This window comes from Molothrus aeneus, chromosome 17 (assembly GCF_037042795.1).
Source record: "Molothrus aeneus isolate 106 chromosome 17, BPBGC_Maene_1.0, whole genome shotgun sequence".
Taxonomy (NCBI): domain Eukaryota; kingdom Metazoa; phylum Chordata; class Aves; order Passeriformes; family Icteridae; genus Molothrus; species Molothrus aeneus.
Window position 1 is genome coordinate 3,068,759 of NC_089662.1, and position 19,006 is coordinate 3,087,764.

Here is a 19,006-nt window from a genome sequence, read left to right on the forward strand (position 1 = left end):
TCACTGTCTGGCTGCAGGGCTGGACCCACGGTGCTTGCTGGAAGGTTTTTCTTCCAGGGCTGTTTGATCTTCAATCAACAATGCTTATCAGTGCTAAAGTCTGCCAGCCATTCCCAAAAGTTTGATATTTTTAACAGCACATTCTTCTTCTCCTTTGAACGCTATTTAGAGACAAGATAATGTGGCAGGGGAAAAGTTGCCTCCCTGGGTTGAGCATGAACAAACAGAGCAGGATCTGATGAGGGGGAATATTTTCCATTGCTACAAGCCCCAGTTTCTGTTCTTTGTGTCCCCTCCCCCAGTATTTCTGCTTTTTCTTCTTTATATGATATTCTAATGCTTTTTTGGGCCATTGCATAAGCTGAAACAAATCAAGATAATTCAGCTAGAATTCACTAAGGTTTTCATACATTTCATTTCCATGCTGTCAAAGTTTCTCTTCTTTTTGTTGAGGACTCCAGGGTACACTGCCCCTCTTCTGACAGTAGGGACAATGGATCTAATTCCCTAAAAATACATCATTCTTCCACTGCAGGCACAACGTTCTGAGATGGCTCAGTGTATAAAACCCCTCTGTTTGAAGAAGCACCCAAGAAAACTAAGAAACAGGGAATGGGAAAGAAACAGGGAATTGTTGTTTATTGACAAAAAAGAAATAAAAATGTTAGGGTTTAGTAACTGTAAATGATGCAACATCACCGAATGGTTTGGGTTGGATCTCATGCCATGGCAGGGACACCTTCCACTGTCCCAGGGTGCTCCAAGCCCTGTCCAGCCTGGCCTTGGGCACTGCCAGGGATGCAGGGGCAGCCCCAGCTGCTCTGGGCACCTGTGCCAGGGCCTGCCCACCCTCACAGGGAACAATTCCCAATTCCCAATCTCCCATCCATCCCTGCCCTCTGGCACTGGGAGCCATTCCCTGGGTCCTATCCCTCCACCCCTTGTCCCCAGTCCCTCTCCAGCTCTCCTGGAGCCCCTTCAAGCCCTGCAAGGGGCTCTGAGCTCTCCCTGGATCCTTCTCCTCTCCAGGTGAGCACCCCCAGCATTCCCAGCCTGTCCCAGAGCAGAGGGGCTCCAGCCCTTGGAGGGTCTCCATGGACTCCTCTGGACCCACTCCAACAGCTCCAGGTCCTTCTCATGTTGGGGGCCTTCAGCAGCACCACAGAGGTCCCTGGGAGCATCTTCCCCACTGCATAAAGGAGAGGTGAGGGTGGAATGAAGGGATGGAATCAAAGAGCTCATCCTCGGCCAAGGGTTTGCTCTCAGGAGAGAAGGGAGCTCAGCCTGCACTGCTGGAACAGGGCTGAGCTCCACCAGCTCCACACGAGGCCAAGCTCCCCATGACAATCCCCTCCCCTTCCCAGCACCATCCTTCACACTAGAACTGTTGCATTTGAGGGTTTTCAAAAGGCAACTTGACAACTCCTAAAGAGCCTGCACAGCCCTACCACCTTCCCAGGGAGAGGGAGATGTTCAGGAATTAACAGTAAGGGTGAACCTGGCTGGAAAGGTGGAACTTTCTTCATGGGTATGAATGTGGAGATCCACATCTTTGGAAGAGAGAAGCCTTTCAGATGGCCCAGGCTCTGCTTGCACTTCTCCACGGGCCTGGGTCTCCTGCAATGGATACTCAGTGCTCAGGGTGCCTCAAATTATTCCTAAAATAACCCCCCACATGTCTGGGGGGCCCTGAAATGTGCTGCTGCTTCTGGAGAGGGAGAACTTGGTGAGTTCCTGGAGAGGATAAAAGGCAGAGCCATGACACAGCTCTTATCTCCCAAGCTTGGCCACTGGCAAGAACAGAGATGGAGAGGAAGGTGATTGTTTTTTCTAAAGTGGAGAGGAAAAGCACCACCATGCACATGCAGGCAGCTGGGAAGAAAGGGGATGGAGCCTCCCTGAGGAGCCCAGATGGGGATGGAAACTCTGACTCACCAGCAGGTTTTGTGGGAAGAGAAACCTGCTGATGTGATCCAGCTACTCTGATAAAAAAAGGGCTCCTTGCCACTGTGGGGTGGGACAGGACCCATGGGGCTGGGGGGAAAACACAGCCTGGGTGACAGGGAGGATGGTGGCATGTCACCAGAGAGGAGGGTGGCTCGTGCCAGGGCTCATCCTCCTCCTCCCCTGAGCACCACAGTGCCAGGGCTGCCCCAGACCTTTCCTCCAGGCTGGGGGGCTCTGCTGGGGAAGATGATGCTCGTTGGGAATGGGGAGAAGAGGCTCAGAGCAGAGGGGCAGCAGGTTCTGCCACCTGGTCCTTAAAATGTCACCCCCCCCCTTTCCTATCAGCTGCTAAGTCATGAGATCCTTAGAAATTTAGGGGAAAAAAGGCAGCATGAGAGCAAGAGGCTGAGTCCTCAAACCAACAGAATAAATTAAATCTTCTACATTTTAAACACTGGCAAAACTCTCCTGTGCCCAGGTCCAGCCCAGAATTAGAGGTCAAGAAGCTGCCTGGGACCAAGGCTGGGCTGATTTCTGCAGATCAGGCTCCTCTGAAGCCACGTGCAGCCACCAACACAAGCCAATAATCTCCCCACAAGAGCAATTCCTGGCTCAGGCCCCGTTTAACACTTCCCTCCTAGTTCCCTTCGCCACAGAGCCGAGCTGCAATCTCACAGTCGTCAGGAAGAGATTTAATTATATCTGCAGAGGTCAAGCAATCCATGCAAAAGATGGGGGAGGCGGGGAGAGGTTCTGTGGCACAAGGCAGAGATTCTGCCTGCAGCACCACGGCAGCCAGGGCCATTTTTCAGGGAAGAAATGGCATCCATCAGAACAAAACCTCCAGAGGGAAACAATAGGAAAAGGTGGGGGAGAAGGCAGATAATTAAGATATTTAAATCTGGTCATACAGCTGTAAATCAGGTGATTTAATGCTGTTTTCTATCTTTTTATTATTATTTTTTTAAAGAGTGGTGTGATCAGTGCTTGTTCCAGTAAGTTTTGTTGAGAGATTTCTTCCTGCTGAAGCTGAGCTGTGTATCCCCAATTACTATAATTAGATATAATATATCATATATAATGCATAATATAATTTCTATCATATATTAGATAATAGATAATTTATGTACACCATAGAATATAGTATATGCCATCTATAATTTATGTGTAATATTATAGAACATACATTATGCATTATTTAATTATATTAAAACGAGTGTAAAATCACAAAGGTGGAACATTAGAGCTCAAACCTCCAATTAGGAATTAATAGTTTGAAAGCACTAATCACACTAACACTTCAGCCTGACTTGAGGAATACTGAATAAGATCTCAAGAGGAGGCAGAGGTGCTGCTACACGACAGTTCAGACAGAAGCCTCGCACTCACCGGATGGAAAATTGTCAGGAAAAACACATTAGCAACACAATAACTTATTTTTAATGTGGAGCTGTTAGGAAAACACAATTATATGCTTCATTTATACTGCCAGATATAACCCAACTTATGGTAAAAGCATTTAGAGCTCATTTTGTAAAAAAAAAAAACCAACAGAGGAGTACAAAGGTAATAGGGGAAAATTGCACCTCGAGGGGAAAATGCTCCCCCCTCCCAGTGGGGCCAGTGTGTGGTGGTGGAGCATCCTCACCTCCTGCTCCTTGTAGCCAGCAGGAAGGAGATGCAAAGTGAAGGCAGCATGAAAACAGAGATTTTTTTGGCAGATGCTGCAGTAAGATCACAGTGTTAACAATGACCCCCAGGAAAGGAGCTGGCAGTGCCCATCCCTACGAGGAGGAAAAGCTGGAAGAGCTCTGCAGGGTTCCAGGTGCTCTCCCACTGCCCTGGCATGAGGATCAGCCATGCACCCTCCAAAATATTGAGTGCTCTGGTCTGTACAATAAAATACAGTTTATTAACAGGATGTTTTCTCTGTTATGGATGCACAAACTGATCCTGGTGCCTGCTGCAGGCTCAGAGGTCCAAGGCAGAGCTGATCAAGGATTTCCTCTGCACTTATGGTGGTGTAACACCCACAGGCTCTGGAACACTGATTCAGGGGACAGTCATTGATTTGAAGAATCATAAATAAATCAGAGAAACCTGTACAGTTCTGATCCTGAAATTTTGTTTCTTGATGTCTCCTCTGCTACAAGGACTTCCACGGATGAGGTTCTTGACAAGGTTATTCAGAAGCAGCCCAAACAAACATGTTGTTACACACAAATCAGACTGGTCTTCAAAACATCTCCCATTGTTCCCAAAACAACCAGATTAAAGCCTCCCCTCTGTGCATGCAGAGAGAACAACATTTTCTATGAATGGACAGACATTCATTATTTAGCTTCCAATCCCTGACTTAAAGCCCAAGGCAAAAAAAATGGAGCTTCAAACACTTTCTGCTCTGCAACCCATCAAAGGCCACTCTGGAGAAGGCAGGGTTGTCCCACTGAGTAACTCAACCACTTTTCAGAGGAGGCTCTTGCCAATATTCAGGGCCTAAAAGAAAAAAATAATTTTAAAAATCTACATTTGCAAATCAACAGAAGCTGCCTGCCAAATGAGAATGAAATGGGCCTCAAATTAAAAATCTGCTGGACTTTGTTCTGCATCCAAAATCCTCCATCTCCAAAGAAAGATTTATGCTACTCCAAAACAGAGTTGGCTTCGGAAGTAGGAAGGGAAAAAATGTATTTTATCTTCCAGAATGGCAAAGCAGTGCTGGAACAAGGAAAAAGGGACCATGTTTATCACTGCAATGTACAATTTATTGTAAAAGTCAAAACAGAACATTTCACAGAAATGCATTTGCTGCATTGACTCAGGCTCGTACCAGCTCAGATCCCATTTCTGAAGGGTTCTTAAAAGAAGAGAGCATTGGTTGCAGACTAATACCCATCACATGACTAGTAGATTTTAATGGTGTATTGGTAAAATAGCTTTTGTCAATTTATCAGCCCAAAAGGCAAGAGAGAGGCTGTATGTGGAGAGGCAAAGCCACAGGATCCTACAAGGGAAATTTGGGAAAAGGTTTGATGGTGCTGATGAATCCTACAGAAATCCTGCAGGGTCAATAACAGAGCCCCCAGCGTGGGGATTCCTGAGGACCACAGGCGCTCCCAGGGTCTCACAGCAGTGTGCATTTGGTATTCCCAGGCTGGGTCCTCCTCCTCCTCCTCCTCCTCCTCATCAATCCCCATCAATTCCTCTGGCTGGAAATTGGGCATCGTGCTAACCCAGTCTGACCATTGTAGCACCAGAAGCAAGCAGGCAGAATTTCTATTTAAATTTATTTCTGCAGGAAGAATAGAGATGATAATTCACTCCCCAAAGATGCCCCTGGGGAGCAGGATCACTCCTCCTGCATCCCTGCACACCCTGCATGAAAGAGCTCAGGGCATCGTGCTCTGGCAGGATTCCTGTCACAGGCCTCCCTTGCCAAGGCAATTTTGCTTGGGTTGAGAAGGAAAAACTCCCTCCTGAGCTTTGCAGATCCACACAAACAATTTAGGATCTACAAAAAAAACCCCTTCCATGCTGGTGTATCAGCCAGCACACCAGATCCTGTCACTAAAGCTCTGCTAAGAGCTGAACAAGCCTCGCTGTTACTAAAATGCACATTTTTTACCGTACCGTGGTTTGCTTATTGTGAAATAGAGCTGCAGAATCTCCCTAGAGCTCAAGTGGGAAAAATCTCCACATTTTCTCAAAGCAATTGGAGGGTGGGAGGGAGCAACACCCCCTTAGGTGGTGCAGGAACACGCTGCTCTCCCCAAAACACCAGCACCACACACAAGCAGCTCAAAGCCCTGGGAAAGCTTTCCTGGCAAGCAAGCAGGAAGGGAAATGCAGCAGGAACCAGGAAAATGGCCAGAGGGGACAGGAAAAGGGGTTTAGACCCAAATTGAATCAAGGAATCCAAACCAGAGGTGTTTCCTTTAGTGTTGCTCAGGTGGCTGATGGCAGGGATGGGTGTCACAGTTTGGATGAGGGCTCCTCACACTTTCAGCTGAACCTCCCCAGTCCCTCATGGACACTGAGCAGACACCAGAGGTGTTCCTGCTGTCCCAGTGGTGGAGCAGGTCCTGGATCCAGCCCACAGGATGGGGTGGCAGAACTCCACAGTGGGAAATGCTCGTTGCAGCTTGTCCTCTCAGGTGCCTCCTCATCAGCCCCACTCCTTGGGCTGAGCACTCTGCAGCCCTAAAAACCCTGCCAAGGAGCACCAGGCTGTGAGCAGCAGCTCCCTGGGCACCAGGAAGTGTGGAAGGGCTGGCTCCCCTCCCCAGCTGCCAATGCAGGCTGCTCCATGCAGGATCACCAGTAACAGGGACTGGTTTACACAGGGAGCCCTTTTCCCCAGCTTCGATGCCACCAGTACTCCTGATCCATCAGAATGGCTCACCAAACACAGTCAGCAGCAGGGAGGGCTCCTTCTCACCCTGCCTGATGGGGCAGGAGGGCTCTCATCATCCACTTGTGGGTGTCCAGCCCCTCACCACCTTCTCCATCCCTGCCAGTGGCCAGCCCTTCCAGGGCAAACAGGGATGCTGTGGAAGCAGTTAAAGGAAGGGTGCAAATTCCCCCTTTCTGGGAAGGCCAGGGCTGAGCACACACTCCCATTTCATTATCCCTCTAAACATCCCTTGTCCTTTCAGAAATGGAAATGCTGATGTGCAATAGGCCCCTGCGTAGCTGCAAAGAGGAATTGTGGCTGACTGCAGCGTGCAGGAGAGACTGGAGACCTCCTGGTAACAATATCATGTCCAGTAAGTGCACAAAACAATTCCATTAACATTTCAGGCTGCTCTGGGCTAAGGCAGCTCTGCCGTGCTCCCAGTGAGTTATTTATGCACAGTGACACTGCACAGCCCAGCTTTGCTGCCTCCCCCTAAAGAAAGAAATAAATAAAGGGGGAAAAAAACCCCAAACCAAACAAAAATACCCTGAACAAAACAAGCCTTTTAAATCAAAGGGCTTTAGAGCATCTCCATGAACTCAGCGAAGCAAGAGGACAGCAAAGAGCCTGTAAGTGCTCCTTGCTCAGGTCCTTCCCAGAGATGGATTTTATCTGGGATATCTGCACACCATAGTGGGAGAATTCTGATTTTTCCAGTCCACCCTACCCTCCTCTGGAGATGTTTTAAGTGGAAATGCTTTGAGGCAGACACTGACACAGCCCAGCCCTGGGCTGAGCCACCAGCACCGGCCAGGAGCAGTGGGGTTGGGATTGGTGTGAGGTTCTGGAGTTTCCCAGAGAATCCCAGGAAGCAGGAGAACTCTTGCTCCATGGCAGAGAACATGAGAACGAGAGAACAGCACGCTGCTGGTGATCCTCGGCCGCATCCCACCTGGAGTTATCCGAAGGAAAAGCACCAGGAGCCAGCTCCTCCCGCCCCTCTCCGGGCCACGGTTTGGTGCTGGAGTTACAGCCGCTGTACCTGCAGTCTGCCAGGGAAACTGAGTCAGCCCGTTCCATCCCTGCCTTCATCCCAGCCACATGCCACGGACAAACGTGCACGGCTGTGCATAAGCAAATGTCATTTGATAACTCAGAAAAGAAAAGAAGGGGGGGGGGGGGGATGGAAAAAGCACCCAGCAAAGGGTAAGTCACTTCCTTTCTTCTGCCGCTGCCTTAAGATGCTCGCTAGCAGTGACAACAGCAGCATCTGGTGGCAGTGGTCAGTACCTGGGGCGCTCCCCTCCGCTGTCCCATCCGCCCTGGGCACAGCCAGCAGCAGCAGCAGCGCCCATCGCTCCCGCTCGCTGCACCCGCAGGAGAGGCGATTCCCGCAGCCTCGGAATCAATCGCCAGCGCCTAATCCGGGACTAATCTCAGGGATTCAGGCCACGGATGAGCTTAGGACGAGGGGCCCCGCGCCCCAAGGCTCGGGGGGACACGGACACCACGCAGCCCCAAGGCTGGGACGCTGCGAGCGCGGCCACCAGCCCCAGCTCCCGCACAAAACACCGCAAGGCGAAGTGAATCATGCTGGCATCCAACAACTTCTGGGTAAAAGCGAGTTCCGAAAGGCAGCGGGGTTTGGGGGCAGCCGCAGTTGCCAGCGGCTCACGCTCACATGATCCCAGGTTTCTGCTCTCACACACCACGGGCGGGTGTTTCAGCAGGACAAATGTCCTGCTCCCAGGTGATCCGGCTCTCGTCAGTATTTAAAGAGCTTATTTAGTGTTTTAAGAGCAACGGCAATGATAATAAAACACTTTGAAGGCAGCAGTACGCAGATACAGGCGGAAACAACGAAAGTTGTTTCCTTTCAGTATAATCCGGCATCTCAAAATAAACGAGAACTATTCGGTTTGCTACAACTTAATAAAAAGAGATAAATAACCCACTGACAGAGAAACAGTTAAATACATCTCCTGATACATTAAGATTAATTTGCCGCGTCTGGGAAGCCGCACGCATCTCCCTCTGCTTGTGTTTTAAGAGTTGATCCCAAAGTGTCACAACAGCGAGGTGAGCCGAGATCATCCTGAGCTGCTGTACGGACGCAGGAGAGCATTTTCTCCTTTTATTAACTTTTTTCGACGCAATTACCCGAATTTGGCCAGAAAGCAGCAAGGATTACGTCTGGGATGATCCCCCTCCCTCCAAAGAGATCTGGATCCCAGGGCTTTGTAGCTGAAGCATCAGCGCTGTTTACCCACGGCGAGCAAGGCGACACTCGCAGAAAACTCCTTATCCCTGAAGTAGCATCTATCCCCTTCGCTTGGCTTTCTCCAGGATGAGGGAAATTTCCTAGAGCACCTCCGCGCTCTCAAATATCCCCTGCGCATCCCTCTCCCGTTACAAGTGCAGGCTGCTTCGCCTCGCAGCTGCAGCGAGCGGGGGAAATGTGAGTGATGGAGGTGTCCCCGCCGTGCGGGGGATCTGGGGGCACACGGACACCCCCAGCCCGGAGCTGGGTGTCCCCTCGGCGGGTGAGGGAGGGACGCGAGGGACGGGGCCGGACCCCGCTCGGGAGGAGCCGCGACCCGGCCCGGCGGCTCCGCGGCTCGTGAAGAAGGTGCAAAACAACACGGCCAAGAACAACAGGAAAAAAGTACCCGACAACAACCGCAACAACAGCCCCCCACCACACCGTGCGCATCGCCCCGGGCCGAGCGCTCCCGGAGCGGAGGAGGTTAAACCAGCCCCGCACGGACGCACGGACACCGCACGGACACACGGACACCGCGCTCCCGGAGCGGAGCGGAGGAGGTTAAACCAAGCCCGCATGGACACACGGACACCGCACGGGCACCGCACGGACAGCCCGGAGCGGAGGAGGTTTAACCAGCCCCGCACGGACACACGGACACCGCACGGACACACGGACACCGCGCTCCGCTCCCGGCCCGCCCCGCCGAGCATTGCCCGGGCTCGGGCTCCCCCCGCCCGCTGCGGGCGGCCCGGGCACCCGACGGCTCCCCCCGCTCCGCTTCCAGACCACTTTCAAAATTCCCTCCCGCAGGAGCCGGCGCCGCCGGCACTTTCCTTCCCCATTCCCCGTCCCCGTCCCCGTTCCCGTCCCCGCGGAGCCGCGCGGGACGCGCCGAGCCCGGGCACCCCCCTTGCCCCCAGTACCTTGTTGCAGTGATAATAATCCAGCGGGCCCAGGCAAGTGGGGTCCGCTCCGGGCAGCGAGCCCACGGCGGGCGGGGCGGAGGGGTAGAACCGAACGTCCATGCCGGGGCTGCGGGCGGCGGCAGGCGGGGGCTCCAGCGGGCATGGACCCGGCTGCGGCGGCGGCGGTGCCTGTGGCGCGGGGAGAGGGCGGGGAGAGGGCGGGCGGGGGGGCGGTGGCGGCCCCCGGCCCGCCCCGCTCCGCGCCGCCCCGCGCCGGGGCCGCTATTGTTCGCGGCGGGGCCGGGCGGCTCCTCCAGCGCCGGGGGCTCGGGCACCGCGGGCAGCGCCGCTGGAGGAGCCCCGTGCGCTCCATGCCCGCTGAGGGCAAGGCTGCCACAGCCGCCCGCCGCTGCCCGCTGCCCGCTGGGGACCCTGCCGTGCCCTGCAGCCCGCGCTGTGTGTGCCCGCTCCCGGCGCGGGACGGGGCCCGGCAGCTTCGTTTCCCTCCGCTCCTGGTGCCCACCCGCTGATGGAGGATGCTGTCCAGCGCGCTGGTCCACCCTCACAGGAACCCCAAAGAGGTGCCCCGTTTAGAGCCCTGACTGCGCCCTGTTCTGGAAGGCCTGTGCCTCTCCCAGCCTGGAGAGAACAGCCAGGCTCAACCCCTGCACCTGGCGGTGCCTTCCTGCTCCCCAGGGCACGGACACCCCCATTGTCCCCCCACACATCCCATCCACGTATCTTTACAATTCCCGCTGCTGGAAGGCAGCTCCATCCATGATCATCCCCCTGCGGCTCCCACGGGCCGGGATTTTCAGGGCACAGCACATGGAAAACCCAAAGGTGTCCGTGGGCAGGGAGGATGCTCGGAGGTGAGCGGGCTGGGCGGGCAGGGCTCCCCCTCCCTCCCTCCCTCCCTCCTTCCCTCCCTCCTTCCCCTGCTCTCTCCCGCTCCCTTCCAGCGGCTCCCAACAGATCCCTGTGGAAAAGCAGCCCATGGGAGAGAATGTTTTGTACAGAGTGGTTTTGCAGCACGTTATCCCATCCCCAGGCAGGGGGAAACGCGTGAAAGTTGCAACAACCGGTCCATAGGCTGGCAAAGAGCTGGGACAGGGCTGGTGGAGTCAGTTTGCTGGCAAATCTCCAAGAGAAATTGCCTTTTTTTTATCATTTTCTTAGAAAAACCCCTTCTGACTGACTCTGGAGGCTTATTTCCAACATGCACCCCTCAGGACTCTCTGGAGCTAGAAAACTGAGCTAAATAAATGCTGAGTTCTTCCTCCAGTGTCTTTCCTTGTAAGAATGGGGCCAATTCCTGCCAAATTCAGGGAGCAGGAGGCGGGCTGGGGTTTCGAGGGAATGCCAGCTCCAGGAATCAAGTGATTATGTAAAAATCGCAGCTCATTTAAATTAAAAAACAAGATTTCAGCTGTCGTGGTGGTGGAAAAAATTGATTTAAGGATAAAAATTGACTGGGGCACAAAAACTACTTCACATTTATTATTATTTTTCAAACTGTGTGATTTTTTCTGGAGAACCAGCATCGATCCTTTTGCATTTAGCAGCGAAGCAGGTTGGCTTCAGGAGTTCACCAGGGAAGCTGCTCCAAGGGCTCCCAGTCAAAGGCATAATAGAGATGTCTAATATTTTGCATTAAAACTTTGAATATCTGAGCTCCACTGATCTGTGCCCTTCCTGATTTACACACCCCCTGAAAGGACTGGTTTTCCTGTCTCCCTGTTTCAGCAAATACTGAACTGACATGTCACATTATTAGAGCTTCATTATTTTTGTAAAACCTTCCCAAGCAGAGTGACTGGTATATTATGAAGTATAAATAATTAAAATAATAGAGATGTCAAAATAATGGAACAAAGTGTATTTTATGATGCATTATTCTGGCTTGTTTATCCACAAAGTCAGTATTTAGTAAGCAGCCTCTGAGTCATTAGCAAGGTTTGACTGTATTATTATCTTTATTAATTATCATAATTATATTTCTTATGTTGTGGAGTCATTGCTAGTGGCTTTGCAGTTAAGATGGAATTGACTTTCCCACTAAAAGCAGGATTTAATTCTGTTGTTTCCTACAAAAATGAACACATTTCATTTCACCAAACATGCAGCACCTCCTTGGTGATACAACCCAATTTATTTGCAGTGCCTGAGCCACCCCATTGCTCCCTTTCAGACCCTCTCAAAGCTCATTTTTCCCCCAATGAAGCCCCATTTTCTCAGATTTACACAGCTCAGCCCTGTCCAACTTTGCACATTCATCTGCCTCTGTTAGAGACTGATCTGAGACACCCAGCACCACAAAGAGTTATTGCTATTAATAGCCAGAATGCTTATATATATATATATTTATATATTTGCATATATATATATATATATATATATATATACACACACACATATAAATGCCAAGGGAAGCTGGCAGAGGGAATGCTCCTCATCAGAGCAATGTTCTCACAGCTCACCTCGTGTCTCCAGTGCTTCTCCTCCCCAGACTGCCAGAGGAAAACCTGGTGGAGCTGAGCCTCAGCCCTGGCCAGGGCCTGGGTTGCCATGGGTGCCTCCAGCCTCCCTCCATGGTTCTCTGCCCAAGCACCAGCAGCTCCTGCCCCTCACCATGCATCCAGGAAGCCTCCAACTTGTGCCTGCTGCTGAATCCTCCTTCAGCCTGCTTTTCCCTGTTTTTCCCTGTGTTTTGTCCTGGTGGAACTTTGCTGTTGAGCAGATGTGGGTCTGCCAGGGGATGCAGATTTTTGGGAACTCCTGCTCACCAGGGGATGCAGATTTTTCAGAACTCCTGCTCACCAGGGGATGCAGATAGATTTTTGGGAACTCCTGCTCCCCTCTAGCCCCTCTCCATGTAGGATCAACACTGCACCATGGAGCTGCTCCCAGGGCTGAGGACATCTGCTCTGGAGCCAGGCTGGGAGAGCTGGAGGTGTCCAGCCTGGAGAAGAGAAGGCTCCAGGGAGACTTTAGAGCTCCTTCCAGTGCTGAAGGGAGCCTGTAAGAAAGGTTGGGACAAGCCTATTGTCAGGGCTTGCTGTGATACCACCACAGGTCAAGACTTTGGGTTTTGCCCAGGTGTGCACAGGCAACAGGAGTGCTCTGGGATGGCTGAAGGCAGCCAGCAATAGGAGTGCAGCTGCAGGATCCCCAACAGGACTGAGCCAAGCAGCCAAACAGGCTGCAAACACCAGGATATTTTCCTTCCTTGTCCCAGAGACCCCCCAAAACCCCAGAATGTTTGCAGCTGCTTTGGCTGGGCAGCTGAAAGAGGAGCTCCCAACATGACAACTCACATTTCATGGCTAACATTAGCTCTGGAACAGACACAGCAGAGTGTGATTATCTCAGCAATCCCATTTAAGCCACACGGACTCCTCACAAAGAAGGGAAAACTCTACAGTGAGTATTTCTAAATATTAGGCTAAACCTGAACAATCATCATTTCAAAGGCACCTTTCAGAAGCAGGAAAAAGCCTCCAAATCTATCAGTTTCATTATTTGTTTCAAAGTAGTTCTCCTCCTCTCAACAAACCATCTAAAAAGCCTGCTGAACGATTTTTAAAATAATTTAGCACAGTGCAGTTTATTACTTTAAAATACTGATATCATTTTCCCCACTGTATTATGCAGCTATATTTTGACATTTTAGTCTTATCCCCAGTTTATGTCTGAGAATGATTTAATTCAGAGCTACACTCCTTGTTCCCACTTGGAAGTAGAGGGATCTCTAAATATTCAGTAGTTTCAGTGGTCATAAAAAATGCTGAACAAATGGATAAAGCCAATTGCCAATAAACACAATGCAAATGTGTACATTTAAATGCAGTGAAATTGGATTAATTAAATCCACATTGCATCTGGATTTACATGTAATACAAAACAAAATTAAATGCAGCTCAAGAGCTTCCTGTGACTTTAAAATGGGGCTGATTGAAAACATCATCATTTATCTGTGTGGGGTCTGGGTCAGGAACTGTGCTGGTAAATAGAAACATTCACAATCTAGATAAGCTCGATCTGACCCACAAATCAAGGTTATGAATTTGGCATTCCGTGTCGTTTAAAATCTAATGTAAAATTGCATCTCTCTGCTAACAAAACAGATGGTATTAGGCCTTCTTTTTGGCATTGGGTTTTGGTACCTGTCCAAAAAATCTTCTTGACTTCCTTTAAATGCAGCTATTTAACCACCTGTCACTATGCTTTAGATGCCCATTGAATTTCTGACAGGAAAAACATTATTTTGTCTACACGTTATTTCATGACACAAGAAACGTAGCACATATACAGCAAAGTTTACACATTGTGTGAAAATCTCTTTGAAAAAAAAAAAGGAGAGAGTTGTTACATGCTACTAAGGCAATTACTCCATAATTAATGTCATTGATAGGATAAAACATTCCAGAAACCCAAATACAACAAAACAAAACAAGCTCAAACATGACAGGGAAGTATTAAGGACACTCACAACATCAACTGACAATTTTCTTCTGCCTGAGGGAGAACATCTCACCTTTGGTCAAACACCAACCTGGCTGTGCATATAAGCAAGTAATTTCCTCCCTCCCAGCTCAAAAAAATCTTCATTAGCAGGAATATGCTAAAGACAAAAGGTCCCAATACTGTAAAATATATCAGCAAGTTCCTTCTCGTGTTCAAGAGGATACAAGTGCTTGATGCATCAAACCTTGGAACCATTCTTCATAGAATCATTGAATGGTTTGGGTTGGAAAAGACCTTTAAAATCATCTTATTTCACCCTCTGCCATGGGCAGGGACACCTTCCACCATCCCAGGTTGCTCCAAGCCCCATCCAACCTGGCCTTGAACACTCCCAGGGATGGGCAACTACAGATTCCTTGGGCAACCTTCCTCCTGACCTTCAGGAGGATCTTCTCAAAAGTCATGTGTATTCACTTCTCCTGCCCACAGTTTCAACACATGAGACAATGGAGAACCTTGTCCTTAACCTCAACTCCTTAAACCCATACCCAGAGCCATTCCTGATTTTTCAAAGCCTCCCAGATGTGTAGAAAATGAATTTTCTTGCCAGCAGCAGCCTTGGGAGGCAGCTGCAGGTGGCTTCCTTGAAACCCTGACCCTGGGCTCTGTGCTCACACATGTCCTGAGTTTGCATTTGACTTAAGTCATTATTTGCCTGTTTGGCTGCCTGGGATCCTCATCTCCCAGGGGAGTGTAACAGCTTCCCTCCTTCCTTGTGCTGCTCCATGGGAAGGAAAAACTCAGAGTGGTTTGTGCTTGTTTAAACCTGACCTGGCCTGGGATGATCCTCCAAATTTGGGGCAGCAAAAGAAGGATGGCTGCAGAGGAGAGAGGAGTTTGCATTCTGGGGAGGAGGGAGGACCCAGGACTGTTTGGAGATGAAGGCTGGACCCATCTGGGGGAATTTTGGGACAGCATTGCCCCAGCTCTCACCTTGGCACATGGAGCACTGGCAAACCACACTGCTGTTCAGAATTCCTCCAGGAAAATATAAATTTTCACAAGGAAACTGTAAGCCAAGAATGGGAATGTATGTCCAGAAGAAGAAATGCATCTCACACAGAGTTTGCAAGATCTTCCCCAAAGCCAAACAGAAGGATTGCAGGAATAGAGAGGTGAGTGAGCTCTGTCACCCTTAGGGAAAGGTGCCACGGGATAACCCAGGAGTCTGGGACAAGAGCAACAATCCAACCAAAGACTGTCCCTTCCCCAAGGCAGACATGCCCTCCTTGATCACCTGTTTCCCCATGGAGCATTTTTACCTTGTGAGAAATCAGTAAATTCACATGGGCCTCCCACTTCCTGCTCATGTGAAGGGGGTGGGAGCTGCGCTCCACCCCAGATCCCATCCTCAGCCAGGCAAATTCAGAGCCACTCCATTTCCCAGGCGTGGGACACATAGTGAATAAGGTTTCTGTTAACTAAGTGCTACAAAAAACATTCAAAATAATTTTTCAGGGTCTTGTGCCACTTGTATAATAGAGGAAATTAATCCCAGGTGCCACCCCAGCCACTGGCAAGAGAATTACTCCAGAGACAAATCTGGCTTCATATCTTTAATTTTACTGTGCAGTCGCTGAGAAGAAGTATTGCTTTTGATTTCAAGGATGTCACCTACTGTGACCAAGTTTAACAGTTTCTTCAGTTTCTTCCCCCTGAAGTAAAGGAGTCATTTCTTATCACCGCGCTCTGCGTGAGCGTCTCGGGCTCGCGCTCGGAAAGTGAAGCAATTGAATCATCCTCTAGGTTCATTTTGGGGGTGAAGCCAAGCTCCCCTCCTCTACCCAGAGAATTAATCTTTCTCAGAGCAGCTCTCAATGCAGAAGAGAGTGGCTTTTGTTTTATAAATGATGTCCTGAGCTTGCAATAGTTGGGTTTTCTCTAAACGTACTCAATATTTCGGCGGTGCAGGAAAGCTCCCGTGCTCACCCTCAGCCCAGGGAGAAGATTGGCAGCTGATCTTCAAAATTATTCTTTTTTTTTAAAAGTTAGTTTCCCATGGCTCTGCTTTGCCAAGGTGACAAGAAAAAAAAAATATCTGTTGTGAGATTTGCCAATTGATCTAGGATTAAATGTCAAAATGCATTTTAGCTCAGTTTCATCGCTGTGGTTTTTTCTTGTGTTTCCAAGTCTCTGCTTTTGCTTTCACACAACAAATCATCACTGGGCATTTTGGGCCAAGGTGGGAATTTCCCAGGGTAACCTCTGAGCTGAAGTACAGCACATGTATGACACTTTAGAAATGGTTTTGCATGTATTCCCACACATAAAGACAGGCTGCACCCCTGCTCAACAGCCCAGAATACCCTGCCTCAAGAATCAAGGCTAAAATTACATCCCAGCTTCCACTTGCTCTATATATAAATCTTATACATTCCTAGTGACAGAAAGTTACCTTTTTAAAAACAAAAATGTTAATGAACCTGGAGATTACCAGAGGTTTTTATCTCTTTCAGCCTGACCTGGGATGACTCCTGCTTCCTCAGATGGTTTGTCATCATCCTTGCAGGGCTAATGGAGTGAGGGAGAGGAGAGGCTGGGCACAGGTCTGATATTAGGCATTTGTAATGGCATTGCTAAAGCATTTCAGAGCTGAAGCTTTGAACATGAAAAGGAACTCTGACTCTCTGGGCTTTTGGCAGCCTTCCTCCAGGGTTTCTGCTGCCCATGGAAATGCTGGTTGGTGTTATTAGCTGAGCTGCACAAATAATGGATTTTCATTTCAATGGCAGAACTAAAGACTCCAGCAATGCCAGGGAGGGTGCAGGGAATTATCACAGGTTAACCCCAAAATGTCCCTGTCTGACACAGCACTTGCAGCTCAGTGTCAGGTTACTTCCTGCCTCTCTGGCATGAAATAATTACATTGCTGAGGAGACAGAGGCCTTCTTTCCAAGTGGAAACTGAAAATGGTTCATTTTTAAAATGTGAAATGAGGTATTTTGAATATTGTGAATTCATCTGCCACACCTCTCTTTCTCTACAGAAAGAAGTTGCAAAATTAATACAAATCACAAGCTGGTTAACTTTGCTAAGTTCAGATTTCACTACAAAGGTGCCTCCTCCCATCAGTGGTGCAGGATGAGCTATGTCTTCTTCAGGCCCAGCTGAAGAGACCTTGGTCCCCAGCTCTGGGCACCCTGGTGAAACACAACCCACACTGTCCTTTCAGTTTCTGCTCCTGTTTTTCTTCCCCTACTCACTGCCCTTGCTGCCCTCTTCTCCATCCTGCCTTTTACACCTGCCTCCCCTCCCTGGTCTTCTAAGCTGCAGTTCCAGCTTCTCTGTCTTATTATACAGAAGCAGCATCACAACAACAGACAAAGTTTCTTTCTGGGTTTCCTAAATTCTGCGTGTTTCTTAGGAAACTTGTACAGCACTGATGTTGTACAGCTTCCTCCAAGATGGATTTTTTTTGCTTTGATTCTTAATAAACTTCATCCCAGATTCTGCCTTTTTATTATTATTTTCTTCTATGTGGTTAAAAAGGCAAGAAGCCCATCCCTGAGCAAGGCAAAGAGCCTGGAATCAGCTGGGCTGGGCAGGCTGAGCCCCTCAGAGCCTCTTTGGATCAAACAAAAATACAACTTTCAGAAAGGCAAACCCCACCACTCAGGCAGCTCTTGTTCTGGCAACTTCACCTTCCAGAAGAGTTTGCTCTGACAGCATGGGCTCTGATTCTGGGAGAAAGTTAGGGTGTGGGTGATGAAAATCAGAATTTTAGAGGGAAATTAATTTAAATGCAAACGAGCAATGGAGCTGGGGGTGTTCACCTGGAGAAGAGAGGGATCCACTGAGACCTGAGAGCCCCTTCCAGTGCCTAAAGGGGCTCCAGGAGAGCTGGGAGGGACTTTGGGCAGGACCTGGAGTGACAGGACACAGGGAATGGCTTCCCAGTGACAGAGTTTAGGGTTAGATGGGATATTGGGAAGGAATTCTTCCCTGTGAGGATGGGCAGGCCCTGGCACAGGGTGCCCAGAGCAGCTGTGGCTGCCCCTGGATCCCTGGCAGTGCCCAAGGCCAGGCTGGACAGGGCTGGGAGCACCTGGGACAGTGGGAGGTGTCCCTGCCATGGCAGAAGATAGAAACTGAACAATCTTTAGTGTCTCTTTCAACCCAAACCACTCTCTGATTCCCATCCTGATATTCCTGGGGGAATTTCAGGGGTTCCCACATTACAATGACAGAACTGGCACTCATCATCTCACCAGGCATGGCCCTAGGGGGGGATGTGTTTCTGGCTCTCTGCATCCAAAAATCTTTGGAGAAAGCAAAATCTTTACCCCATGGGATCACCTTAACAAAATCAATCAAAACACTGGCCACGAGCTGGGGAGAGGGATCCTCTACAAAATAAATTTTAATCACTACTTTTTTTTTTTTTTTTTTTTAAAGCAGATTAAATCAAGCTAAATAGAAAGAATAAAAAGTAGAAGTGTTTTTCCTGTGGCTGCATTTTCAGGCCTGGCTGAGGGGCTGGGGCCTGGCTGAGCCCCCTGTGTGGCTGGGCTGTGTCCTGGGCCAGGGCAGCCCCAGGCTGTGATGCAGAGCAGAGCCCACATCTCCGGAAATTCACGTTTTCCCCTGAAAGGGGAGAGCCTCGAGATTTCAACCAACCCTCTGCCAGCTGACTGTGCAACTAAAGAAAACACTGATGTAATTCAATGAACAATGAGGAACCCAAACTTAGCACAATGATCGTTCTGGCTTTGTTTTCAGTTTCAGCAGCTCTGCACAGCGTTGATTACATTCACAGGGGCCACGTTTGCAGAAAGCAAGGTCTGCAGGGCACTGCATTCTTCACTTGTGGGAAGAACACACCCCTGATCCATGTGAATGCAGGCATGAGGAGACTTTAGCAAGGTGAATCCCACCTGCATGGATGAAATCAGTGTGAGCTCTGCTTTTTCCCCTGCCCTTCCATCCTTGCCCTGAGCAAACTGGTTGAGTGCAAGGTGCTCCTGC

The 19,006-nt window shown here is 49.6% G+C and overlaps 1 protein-coding gene across 3 annotated transcripts in view; it reads right to left on the reverse strand.

Moving 5' to 3' along the window:
- Positions 1-9,698, reverse strand: part of TOX2 (TOX high mobility group box family member 2) — a 177,949-nt gene extending 168,251 nt beyond the window's left edge. For 2 of the 3 annotated variants that reach the window (XM_066561666.1, XM_066561665.1), the window contains exon 1: positions 9,533-9,698. In XM_066561666.1, the coding sequence (XP_066417763.1) occupies positions 9,533-9,634 (102 nt within the window). In that variant the 5' untranslated portion in view covers positions 9,635-9,698. Of the gene's footprint in view, positions 1-5,868; positions 6,026-9,532 lie in introns of those variants that run through there. The other variant, XM_066561668.1, reaches the window with a different exon arrangement.
- Positions 9,699-19,006: the final 9,308 nt, after the last annotated feature.